At 47.0% G+C, this 12,862-nt stretch overlaps 1 protein-coding gene across 2 annotated transcripts in view; it reads left to right on the forward strand.

The window, feature by feature from the left end:
- The window catches only part of DOCK11 (dedicator of cytokinesis 11), a 77,403-nt gene that overhangs the window by 49,054 nt on the left and 15,487 nt on the right, over positions 1–12,862 (forward strand). Inside the window, exons 32-42 of one of the 2 annotated variants that reach the window (XM_030272555.4) lie at positions 671–784; positions 1,292–1,367; positions 1,638–1,741; positions 3,633–3,744; positions 3,865–3,931; positions 4,410–4,457; positions 4,643–4,708; positions 4,969–5,102; positions 5,763–5,878; positions 7,663–7,800; positions 12,230–12,412. In XM_030272555.4, coding sequence (XP_030128415.4) covers positions 671–784; positions 1,292–1,367; positions 1,638–1,741; positions 3,633–3,744; positions 3,865–3,931; positions 4,410–4,457; positions 4,643–4,708; positions 4,969–5,102; positions 5,763–5,878; positions 7,663–7,800; positions 12,230–12,412 — 1,158 coding nt within the window. The remainder of the gene's footprint in view (positions 1–670; positions 785–1,291; positions 1,368–1,637; positions 1,742–3,632; positions 3,745–3,864; positions 3,932–4,409; positions 4,458–4,642; positions 4,709–4,968; positions 5,103–5,762; positions 5,879–7,662; positions 7,801–12,229; positions 12,413–12,862) is intronic. The other variant, XM_030272557.4, reaches the window with a different exon arrangement.

Here is a 12,862-nt window from a genome sequence, read left to right on the forward strand (position 1 = left end):
TTTTCGAGATTTCTTTTCTCTTTTGTCATACTGAATCAGAAGAAAAAAATTTATTTCTTTCTTATTTAAATGGTTCTACTCAATTTGCAAGCCTTAATGTTTTTTTTAACAGCCAAATCCAGAATGATTATGTTTAACAAAAAAGAATTGAATGTAAGAGTCCTCCATTTAGACAATGTCAACCCAATAATTTTTGATCTGTACCAGTTAATACAAATTATTCTGTTCCTACAAACGTTTTCATTAGAAGCATTTGCTATGGAGAATTTCTGACTGGAAGCAATAGCCAGCACCAGGCATGGTGCAAATGTTTCTTTGACATTACTCCTGGGTGTTGCACTTAAAAATCAAAATATGCAAGTCAAGTGCCAGTTAAAGAGTTAGGAAATCCAGGACTTAGTTTTTCACACATCCTGTGTAACTGGGAGTGTTATTTAGCTTCCAAAACCCCTGAGTGGCCCAGGCTTGTTGCTGGAAGTGTAATACCTCTCTGGCAGCTCTAGAAGTGGAGATGAGAAGCCAAACCAGCTCATGTTCTTGAACACCACATACAGTGTGTAAATACAGATGCATATATATATGTGACATGTTTTGGCTCAAGAGTTCCCCTTTTTTCACTCCATTGGGAACCTGGGCTCTTACTGGGATTTTTCTCTGTACCTGCTTTCAGAACCAGCAGGCAAAAATTGCCCAGCTGTACCTGCCGCTGTTCGGGGTGCTCCTGGAGAACCTGCAGCGCCTGGCCAGCCACGAGGCACTGACCTCCTGCCCTGCCTCCAGCCCTGTGAGTAAAGCTGGGATGCCTCCATGTCTGACATGTTTTTGGACAGGTTGTGCAGTGCTTGAGGGGAGTTGAGTCCCTCCAAGAGCAACAAGCTTGAGCAGGACTTGGCCTGGGACTCCAGCAGCTGTTCTGGGGAGTTGCCCATCTTCCCAAGAGTTGTGTCTGGGGCTCTCAAGTGGCCTTTGCTTTGCAGGCTAGGCTTTCCTCCTTGCTGGGGCAAAAGAATAAGAAATAGGACATCTGGGAAAAACAATTCAAAATTTCAACTCAAATTATGAAAAACAAAAAGGAAAACACACTACTATGGCTTATTTAATATGTTCTGCTATTCTCTGTACTCCTCCACAAGTCCTTTGTCTCCTTGTTATAGAAGTAAGGAAATTTTTGTTTTCATCTGTGTTGTTTTTAAAACCTGCTCTAATCTTCCATTTTGTATTGCATTGTTCCCTTCTGTAAGAGAATAGGTGTTATCTTTGATTGGTCACAAAACCTTATATTGCTTTACAGGCATCCAGGGATGAATTCATATGCAGTTTTCCATCCCCCTCAAGCAGATCCAGCCTGATTGCAGACAAAGATCCAGGTAAATTAATTTTTCTAAATTCTAAATTTCCCATTTATTTTTATACAGCTTTTACCATCCTGAAGCACCCAAAACCCATTACCCAAAACCTGAAACAGTCATCTCCTAAATACCTCACAGACTCTGAATGTTTTTTCCCAGATGTGCTGTCACCCTAACTGTCCTTTCCAGATTTTCATTTTCCAGCTTTTGCCATGGGGCTTTGGCAAGCCCCACCTGTGCTGACAAGTGCGAAGGGCTTAACTGTGGGGTCTGGGTTTTTTTTTTCAGCCTGTGGAGCAGCCCTTCCAAATGGCCATACAATAAAGCGAGAGGACTCAAAAGGATCCCTGAACTCAGAGGGAGCAACAAGTTCCCCGGATCAGAGTGAAAATGTAATGTACCAGGGGTTGGGAAGAGCAGCACTCAGCCTGCAGGCTGTGTTATGTATAAATAAGGGGGAGGGAAAAGGAGTTCCCCATGGTAACACTCTCCAGAGCCAGCTTCTAGATACCTCTGGAAACAAAGAGGTTGATGTTTAACAAAGGTCAGAGTCACAAGTCTGGTATGCTTGTCTCTCTTCAAACATCGTTGAGCCAAAAATAGAATGGCTGACAAATTACTTGCAAAATCTGTGTGGAACATCTCTGCTCCTGTGGTACATCTGTCCATACTCAGATGTGCTCCCTGTGTGTGGGTGGCTTGAGCCTGGCTGGACCCCAGTGCCTGGTGCTGGGAATTGGTTTCCAAATGCCTGAGAAGCAAAACACCATGGTGTGAGATTGCCAGTGACCACTGACTTAAAATAAAGTGTTTGCAGGAAAACCAGTCCAGGTGAGTAACCACAGGCTCAAACTTGCAGGAGGTGACTGTGGTCATGCCACAAAGACCTCTGACCCCACTGTTCAGACAGGAGGTATTCAGTACTCCTCTTCTTGGCAGATTGCACACAGGTATTTGTGCAAACCAACCTCTGGTTTTCCTCAAGGCACTTCACAGATATTTTGGTTGGTGTGAGTCATTGATGCATCTTCAAAAATGTTGGCCCTTGTAAGAAGCAAGGCAAAGATTATCTGGGCTCATGGCTGTGTGCTGACGTGCCTAGAAGAGGTGAGGCCTTGCAAGCTCTCCTCCATAAATCACAGGGCTCCAGGACCAAGCACAGCTGAGTACTTGACTGTCCAGCAAAGCCCTGAGTGTGTGCTCCAGCACTGCTGGTGGGGTTTGCAGGAGATGGTGTGGCTTCCAGCCCAGCTCTTCCCTCATGGCCAGACATCCTCCTCTTAAATGCACTTGAACATTTTTCAGTTGTTGAAAGTAATCTTTCTGTTAGGGAGTGCAATATCCACAAAGCCATGTAAAAGCAGTGCCACACAGAGGAGCACAGCTTCAGCAGTGCTCTGCAGAGGCAGACTCTGCTCATTGCCTCGTTCCCCTGGAGTGAATTGTGTGCTGACTTGATAGTTTGGCATGGTCAATAGCAATATCTAGCCATAGTACCATGTCTCCAACTCTAACATGATTGTTTATTTCTGCTTTATTATGACTCACATCCACAGCTTATCCCAGAATAAACAGCAAATAAGATCTGTGGATCCCTCTCCAAACATGTGAGGCAAAGTTTTAGGAGAAGCCTAGGGCTTCACTAGAGCCATTTATCAAAGGATACAGCCCAGGCAAACACAGAGAGTGGAAAATAAAATTGGTATAACTTTAGAAGTCATACTTTCCCCCACACAATGTTTAAGCCTTTCCCACGTAAATTGACTCATCAGCAGGATTTCACATACTTTGCCTGAGTCACTAAGTAGGAGGAAAATTGAAACACTTCCAAAAATCAAGGGGAGGAGAAAGTTCTTAAGATGAAATGTCCTTTTTAATAACTGAATTTTTTTTTAAGTGTATGCCTTTAACAAAAAGTTAGATTTTTGCTTTAAATAGTGACAGGCAGTGAATTTTTTAGGAACTGGCTTTAAAAATGTCAAGGAGCTTAGCTGCTGCAGAGAATAGGGGAAATGAAAGCAGGCTGCTGGATAACCTGTCATTCACTGCCCAGACATTTTTTCTCTGGGCAGAGAAGTGTTTGGGTGTTTGGTGATGTGCCCAGGATTTCCAGGCTGCTCATCACTGGAGGAGCTGTTTCCAAGGCATGGTGCTGTGGGGTGCACATGTGGGGGGCAGGAGGGGTGCCAGCACACCTGGTGTGTGCCAGGTTTGCTGTGCCCATGCTGCACAGCCTCTGTGCACGGCCCAGGAGCCCTCTGTGTCACAGCTGTGTCCCAGCAGATCCGCAGGAGCTCCATGAGGAGCAGCGTGTCCCACTGCAGCCGGCTGGACCAGTTCGAGATCCGGACACTTCTGATGTGCTACCTGTACATTGTGAAGATGATCTCTGAAGGTTGGTGCCTCCTGCTCACTGAGGGCAGCGAGAAACACAAGGGACCATCAGTTTTGGTCTCTGAGGTCCCCCCATTGAGTTTTTTGAAATCTCAGTGCACTGTTCTTCATTTTCTTTCAGATACTCTTTTAGCTTACTGGAACAAATTCTCCCCCCAGGAGCTGATCAATGTCCTCGTGCTTCTGGAGTGAGTAACATGAGGCTGCTATTCAAACACTGCCCCTCTGTGTGGTCAGAATGGCTAAGGAGGAGACCACATTGCACACACTGTCCTGTGCAGCACTGGGGTGTCTGGCCAGGTTGGAATGACATGCCCTTCCTCCCTCTGAGGAGAAGCAAGTGTATATTACGGAAGCATGGTTTAGTGTCAGTGCCCAGTGCTCTGTCTGGGGTGTGTCCCACCCACCTGTGGGCTCAGCTTCCCCTGTCACTGCCACAGCCTCCACTTGGCAGCAAATTTGGGAGAACAGGTGGGTGAGAATATAGGGTTGTGCCACAGAATTTTGAAACCAAGAGTGTGAGGTCAAGTGACTTATAAACACAGACCCAAGCCCTTGTGCACAGAGAAGTGTGGCTGCAGGCAAGAACAGCGTGGGTTTTAAATGTTCTGGACCGTTCCTGATCTGCAGGATCTGTAACAGATACATATTTCGTTTTCTTCCTAGGGTGTGTTTGTTTCACTTCAGATACGTGGGGAAGAGAAATATTGCCAGGTACTGCATCCTTCCATCTGGTGCTGGGGTGTGGGGATCATGCCCGTGCTCCCTGCCCCAGCAGAGGTGGGAAGGGCTGGTGCACACCCACTGGGCAAACCCCAGCGGCTCCGGGGCTCTGCTCAGCGCCGTGCCCTGAGCAGGGGCCCCTCATCTCAGCACCCTGCCCCTTCCCTCCCCTCCAGCTCCTGCATGAGACCCCCAGGCTCAGGCGAGCGCAGGTTGGCAGTGTCCCCCCCAGCCAGCTGCAGGTGAGACAAGAGTCCTGAGCTGCATCCCTGCTTCCTGAGTGGCATCCCTGCTTCCTGAGCTGCATCCCTGCATCTTGAGCATCATCCCTGCTCTTGTGTTAGCCCTAGGCCCTTCTGGAGCAGGATGGGTGCAGTGTGGTCAGTCCCACTGGGACTGTCCCACATTGGTGTGCTGGAGAAAGAGGTCTCCATCCTTGTGCAGTCCTGTAGCAGTGTGGCTGCTGCTGCTGCCCCAGCCCTGTCTTTGCTCCCCCTTGCAGGGTGCAGGATGCCTGGCTATCCAAGCACACGGCAGCCGAGAGGAAATCCCAGACCATGCCGGCGCTCCGCAGCAGAGCCGGGGCACGGCTCCAGCACCTGGGCAGCTTGGAGAGCTCCTTCACCCTCAACCACAGTACGTGTGGCAGCAGAGCCAGCAGGGCCCAGGCCACGTGCCAGCCTGGGGAAAACTGCGTGTGGCCATTTTCCACTTGCTGCTGGTTGCTTCGGGTTACTCAAATTCTACAGAATTGCAGTGGTCACCAGGCCTCCCTGCAACATTCCTAGATGGGTGAGGGTGGCATTCAAGCCAGCCCCTTAAAAATCACCCCTGGGACTTGTGTGGCTTTCTGCTCTTGCCTGTCTCAGCTCAGCTCCTTGGCTGAGTGTGTGGGCAGGTGATGCCTTGGTTTGGGTAGAGAGCAGGACAAGCAGGAGAGCTGCACTGCACAGAGTTCTGTGCTGGGATCTGCTCTGAGCCTCTCCATGTGGGTGCATTTTGTCCCGTTGGAGCACTTTGCCATCTTCCCTCTCTGGAGACAGCTTGGGCACCTCATGCTCTGTCTGGCTTTAAAGACAGTGGTATTAAGGGGCAATACAGGTACTGTTCTTCTGGTGTGGCATCAGGCTGAGACAGCTTCTCTGAATGGAGTTGGCAAATTCAGCTTCTTGCTATTCTTGCATCATCTCCCAAACGCAAAGTGCAAAGGGAGAATCTTATCTGTATCAGCACTTAGCTTTTTTGGGAGCTGGAGTGTTGAACACTGTTTCCTCCTAATTTTCTCTCTGTCCACAGATGCAGGCACCTCAGAAGCAGATATTGTGCACCAGGCATTACTGGAGGGCAATATTGCCACAGAAGTGTGCCTGACAGTCCTGGACACCATCTCTTTTTTCACTCAGAGTTTCAAGGTCAGCACTGAAATGAAAAATGTTGTAGAAAAGTGTGCTGTGTTTTTGTATGTGTGTGGATTTTAGTGATCTGTTCTCCTAGAGTGGAAGAATATGAAAGGTTTTACAAAAGCAAATAATTTGCAGCTTGTTTATTTTCCAAAACACTGAGTGTTTCACAGGGTCTCAGAATAATTATACTCATAAACATCTTGCCATTTCTTCAAAACTGCAAGGCCAGAGAAAATCCCATAGATGTTATACCTTGACTGTAGATGTTACAAAAATAGAATAAGAGGAAATGTATATCGTGTAGAAAGGAAGGACTAAAGAAAAGGGAAATGAATGTCCTACAATTTTGGAACACTCGGTCTTTTGTACCCTAAGTTACCTAGAAGCAAGGCCCAGGTTTCTTTGAATCACTGTACATTAATACCTCTGGGGCTGAGGCACTCCAGCTGTGGTTACCAGTGCAGATAGGACCAGAGCCGTGGGTAGAAGTCTTCTCTTCCATCCTGGGATTTGTGCTTTTGGCAGCCATTGCCATCTACAAAAACCAGGGCCTCTGTGGTGAAGAGAGCCCTAGGATGGCAGCAAAATGCTGTTCCAGAAATGCTCTTCCTGAAGTGTAGTCAGAGGAATCCTGCATGTAGCAACGTGTCTTGTGTAGTGTCACCAGAACAGCTCTGGGTTTCAGAGCAAGCACGATGAAGATTTTCCTTTTACATGGAGATGAAGAGAAAGGTATTCATAACTTCTGTTTCCATTGCAGAGCCAAAAAGCCATCCTGGGGTAGATGTTAAATTACTCCTTAGGAGTTTGGTAACAGCAGAAGGATTTCAATGCAACTTAAAACTTACTTGACTTTCTCAGCTGCCTCTTTTGGAATATTGCTGGGCCACAAAACAATGTGATTTTCACACCACAGGATAGACTGGATTCCCTTCCCCTTTAGTGGGCTTTGGCTTCACTTTTATGGCCACACCAGACACGAGTGGGTCCTGTACTGCAGCAACTGGGCTGGTGCTGTTCCACTGCCACAGGAAATGAGCTCAGCATAAAACTTTGGATCTTGAACTTACCACGAGGTCTGTGCAAAGTGTCGAAATCTGAGCCAGCCCAAGGGCTGTGAGGACTGGCAGTGGGATGGGGGCTGTTGATTTCCTGTCAATACAGGACATCCACATCCTTGTGTCATGCCCAGACTTCTGCACAGCCCTGAGGGGATGGCAGCGGGCACAGCCCACCTGGTCTGACACCAAACTGTATCAATGACCCCAGTAATTCCATGTTACCATATCCCCATAAGGTGCAAACTGGAAAAACTCTGCAGGAAACAAGAGAAGTGAAATTACTAATTACAGCTACTAATCTAACCAGTGAGAAAATGAGTCTTTTGTTGGTTTTTTTTTTCTTCCCCCTTCTCTCTTTTGGGCTGCAAACAAGACAATTTTCAAGAAAATAAAAGAAATGGAAAAAACGCAGTGTGATAGTTACATTTGCAACAACGCGTTTTATTTAAAATAATTAGGCAACCACTGACATTTGTACAAAATATTGACTTAGGTTTTGGAATTATTGATTCAAAAGTGATAAAATATTTTAGGTTTTTTTCTCTGCTACAAAAATAGCCTCTGCTAACTACTGTAAGTTTTTAGTGATTGTCACATTTTATTGATGATATTTTCACTAAAGGCCTTGTTTCTTATCTGGCTTAAGAATTAGTGTGATTAATTATGCAAAATTTTCTCTGTCATTTTCAGGCACAACATTTCTGCTAAGTAAATTCTCCTGTTGCTTTCCAGACCCAGCTTTTAAGCAACGATGGCCACAATCCACTTATGAAGAAGGTTTTTGATATTCATCTGGCTTTTCTCAAAAATGGGCAGTCAGAAGCAGCCCTTAAGCATGTGTTTGCCTCTCTGAGAGCTTTCATTAGCAAGGTAGGTAATATATGACAAGGGTGTGAGAGAACTTACAAGTATGGTAGAGAGGCCAGTATGGTTAAATTGCTCTTAAGCTGATATTTTGGAGATGTGTTTTAGAAAACAGCTTCACTGATTTAAGAACACAGCCCAGGTTAAGTTCTCCAGTAATTTGTTATTTGTTGGGTATCAGGAAGCAAAAAGAGAAATCATGAGGAATTCCCACACGTGCCTTGGTCACAAGGATTAGTGTCTGTTCTGACCAACAGCTGGTGCTTGAATCTTTGCCCCAGACTGCCAGTGCTGCTGTCAGTGCTACTGCTTGAATAATGCATGCACTGGCAGGCAGCTCCTCACCCACTGCTGGGAGGGATGATAACTCGTGCTGAACCTCGTTCTGTGCTCTCTGAGCCCTGACAGGTTGTGAGGCTGTTTAATGCTCCGAGCTCAAGCAGTGACAAAGCCACAGCTGACCACAAAAGAGCAGTGACTGGTGCTGACATTGCCCTTTGTGCTTATCAAAACCTGCCCACTGCTCAAAAGGACGTTTTTCCAGACCTGATGTACATGAGAACACTATTCCTCCCAAGCCATGCAGTTATCACAAATACAAAATTAATTAAAACACCTCAGATCCCTTGAGCACAACACTTCATTAACAAGGAAAGTCCATGTGGCAGATTGCAGCCAGGCAGGGCACAGTGTCTGAGTGGTAAGGAGCAAAGAGGAACTTCCAAAGGAGCTTTTGTACAAGCTCCTGAACAAAGTCTGATTGAAAGAAGAGATTGCTAAACTGCTTGTCAAAGGTGGAAAAAATCTGTGCTTTGTACATTTTGCTGTACCCCACAGCAAAGCCAAGAGTTAATATTAAGTCTAGAGCTGGATTTTGGCTTGTGCTAAGCAAACACATGAGAAGCAGAAATGCAGAGGTCTTGCTGGCTCCCTGTCTGCTCCAGTCTGCGTGGTCTCCTACAAGGTGTTTTTCCATGGGGTTCTTAAAGCCTGCTAGATCAACAGCTGGCAGGGGCAGGAATCACTCAGGTTTTCTTCAGGGTTCAGTGCATGTTTATTGCTCTGCCTTTCTTTTAACTTTTCTGCTTGCCTGTGATCTGCCTAGCCTGGAGATCCTGCTGCAGATCTGCACACACCCTGCTCTGCCCCTTGATAACCAAAAGTTTGCTGAGCCAGAAATATTTGTTTTGTGCCTATAGCAAATAATAGACATTCCTTGCCTCCCTGGCATATTTTCTGTGGGTTTTTTTAAAAGTGAAGCCAAGCATGCACACCTGCTCAGTTTGATCTCACTGTCAGCCTTCAAAGCCTGGAGCCCTTCAGGGGTTCCACACTTGCTTTCCAAAACATCAGTGGCAGCAAGGAGGCTGCATGCTTGGCTGCTGCAAGGATGGGGCAGTGGGATTGTTTACTTGGATTTATGCCAAAATCAAAGTTGGAAATCCATCCTGAATTTCACATCACTAAAGATGAAATTCACAGTCTTTAAAGATACAAATTATTGATTTCAGCTTTCTCACATTTCCCCTATGACAGGATATATATGGCTTCTGTAAAAGCAAGATAGGAACCCAGCAGATGGTATCTAGAAGGAGGAAGTGTTTTCTTTGCCAGCTTCATAACCACAGAAGTGCTAAAGTTCCTTTTAAGTCTTCTCAAGGGTTCTTCTGAGGCCTGAAGTGGCTATAGTAGCCAAGGCAGGTGGTCACTACATTGCATGACAAGTCAAGGATTAAATGTTTTCCTGCAAGTTTGTTTTCAAATACTAGCTGTGCTCTACTAGCTGTGCTTCCAGAAAAGCAAATGGGAGTTATACCTTTGTCACAGCTAGAATGGAAAATTTATCATTTCTATGGCCTTCTGTAGCTATAATTGCAATGAAAAGAATCCCCCTCTTATTTGTGGTCACAGCAAATGGTTGCTGGAGGGGAAAAAACTCTTGAGATGTATTCTGCATCCCAAAATTTGTCTTCTGCATTAAATCCAGTTATTTGATAGGCAAAATACTTAAAAAATGTTGCAAGAGAGCAAAGAACAAAAATTCTGTGATTATTTGCATCTTTGGTTGCATGCATGTGTTCTGGGAATTTGGCAAGAAAGCTTCCTCTGTTTTACTGGCTGGTAAGAACCAACAGAAGCTAGATTGTTCTTGTTTCACACTCTAGGTTTTCTTAAGGACTGAATCTGTCTTTTCAGGGCAATAACAGATAAATAAATATATAAATACCTATATGCATGCTTAGGAATGGTCTTTAAATTAAAGGTTATAATGGAAAACATGCATAGAGGAGGAATGTGCATTAAGAACTAGTTCAGACCTACCTTCCTAGTTCAGACCTGCCTGTCCCCATGTCTGTCCTGCCCTCTTGTCCCTTTGAGGCCTCTCTGGGAGCTGGCTGCTGGGTTGAGCCCTGCTCTGGTCCATTGTATTTGGGCTGGATCAGAAATGGGCTCCTGCATTGTGCATCACCACAGGGGCTGTTTTGTGCTCTCCCGGTGTTCTGAGCTAGCTGGGGACCACAGGCAGCACCTGGCCAGACCTGCAGCAGCCATTCACCCCAGATCTGCTTCCCTGCACCTGGCACCAGCAGCCATCTGCTTGGGCTTGGTCTCCAGGAAGGGACACGGGTTCCCTGTGAAAAGGGCACAGGTTTTCCTCCAGAGCTGGTGGGGAGTGCACAGGGCTCCTCCTGCAGCAGCTTCCCAGGCAAGGGCTTTGTCCCTAGCAGTGTCTGCACATTGGAAGTGTCTGGGAAGCCTCTGCTGGCAGGTGGTGTCCCTGCTGAGAGAGGTGCCAGCCATGGCTGTGCTGTCTGTGCATGCCCTGTCACACAGCTGGGCCAGCTCTGGGCTAAGCCCAGTGCTGACCATAATCCTGCCTGGCTCTGGGGAAGCACAGCCCTGCAGTGGGCAGCAGTTCCTTGGGGCTCCTTTCCCAGGTGCACGCATGATCTGTGTGGCCCTGTGTTATTATGATGTTTGTGTGCCTCTTTGCTTCTTTCTCCCATTTTGTTTTTTGAAGATAATTTTTGGCCAGAGGCAGTGAATAAAAAGTGCTTTGTGTCCTAATTCTGGTTTCTTTGTGCAATCCCAGTATGTTGCTGGCCACAGGTCCTAGATCCCTGTTTTATGCCCTGTCACCAGCACGCTGTGGTGTTAGCCATGGCAGTACCTACAAGTTTTCCTGGAACATACATGCTTAATGCAAGGAGTGGAGGGCCACAGTAACAGCTCCAGCCTCTGACTGATTCTATTTACTGTCATCTCCCATGAGCAGAAGGCAGTGGGGCAGATAAAAGTGGCTAATGGACCATGCCCCATGAGGACCATGGGGTCTTGAACAAACTGAACACATCTTTCCAATTACTTTGTTGCCTCTTTTTGGCAGGAAATTCTTTGGGTCTGGCTGCCAGCTGCAGCAGAAGGAGCAGAGTGCTGCTGTGCAATGCCCCAGCAGCCTCCCCGCTTCGGGAGGTGTTGGCATCTCCCCTCCCCAGCAGGTCCCTGCGTGCCAGCACAAAGCTCTTCCTTGTTCTGCTTCCCTGTGCTCAGCCTGCTGTGGCTGAGGTGGAAGGGAGCCAAGTGTGGTGTCACCTCCCTGCCAGCCACCTCGTGTGACCACAGCCAGAGGAACACACCCTGCCATCCCCAGGAGGCTGCTGCCCGCTGGGACAGGGCTCTGCTGCAGGTGTCCCTCTCCAGGCAGGCTGAGCTTGCCCTGACAGCTGTGCTCAGGTGTTTGGTGGGGGGACAGACAGGCCACCAGGGTGCTGCTGTTCCCTTCTCCCTGCTGCAGGTCCCTGCGCCCCGCTGGACTGAGGGAACTTGCACTGTGCCTTGGCTTGGTCCTGCTGCTCCCTGGATGGCCCTGGCTGAATTTTAGCTCTGAGGGACAAGCCAGTTCCTTGTTTGCATTCCTGAGGGCATGCAGGCATGATTTTAGATGTTTTTGGGGGATCATGTAGAAGTAGATGAGTGAGCAGGTCACATTTCACAGTGAGGCTGTATTCCTAGTTGGGCTCCAATGGATTTTCTGATGTTCCAGATGATAGCACCTTGTGGTGGGAATGTCTGTGGGAGCCCTCCTCTCTGCCCCACTGCTTATGATTATGGCTTTTGTAAGAATGTAATTCTATCAGTCCGATTTGGTGAGAATTTGCCAATAAACCCAGATGTTGTCAGGGAAAGGGTTAGCTGGACATAAGGAATCACATCCCCAAGAAACGTGACAGCAAAGATCACATTGCTCTAGGAAATGTGGTTAAAAATAGGCCCCAAATTCATTCCCACAAATGCTTTCAGGCTCAGAAATCTGGCAGAAGTTTTGCTGAGGCTGTCCAGGCTGGAGCTTAGTTTGTTGCCCTGTCCCCCCACCCATCTGAACCCTATGCCATTTACTGGTGTATTTTCTAATATTTGCACGTCTCTTGTGAAGTTTCCCTCAGCATTTTTCAAAGGAAGGGTGAACATGTGTGCTGCCCTCTGCTATGAGATCCTGAAGTGTTGCACTTCCAAGGTATCCTCCACGAGGAACGAAGCCTCTGCTCTTCTGTACCTCCTGATGAGAAATAATTTTGAGTTCACCAAAAGGAAAACGTTTCTGAGAACACATCTTCAGGTCAGTGGCTGGAGAAAAGCTAAAGGCAGGACACCTCAGATGTAATGAACAGTTACAGCAATAGAGCTCTGTGACCCCATAGCTGCAGAGGAGCCTGCCATTGCCATATGGACAAAAATCCTCCTGCTTTCCAGGCTTTGCCTAATTCCTATTTCCAGTGACTGGTCTAGGCACCGTTAGGTGAGAAAATTGCCATCAAGTACTCCTCTGTGCCAGAGGCTGGCTGGGATGGGGTGGAAAGGACAGCTGTCCTTGAGGCAGGAGAAGGGATTTCCTTGGAGCTGCTTTTTTGGCATTGGTAGTTTTTGAAGCAAATGTAGATACCATGGGGGACAGATGAATACCCTCTGGGTTGTAAAGAATCACAGAAGAAGGTAGCTAATGTCCAAACAGGGATTCATATTTTAATAGTTGGATTGTTAGTTCTGCAAAGCAGTTTGGTCCTCTGGG

Source organism: Taeniopygia guttata, chromosome 4A (genome assembly GCF_048771995.1).
Source record: "Taeniopygia guttata chromosome 4A, bTaeGut7.mat, whole genome shotgun sequence".
Lineage (NCBI taxonomy): Eukaryota > Metazoa > Chordata > Aves > Passeriformes > Estrildidae > Taeniopygia > Taeniopygia guttata.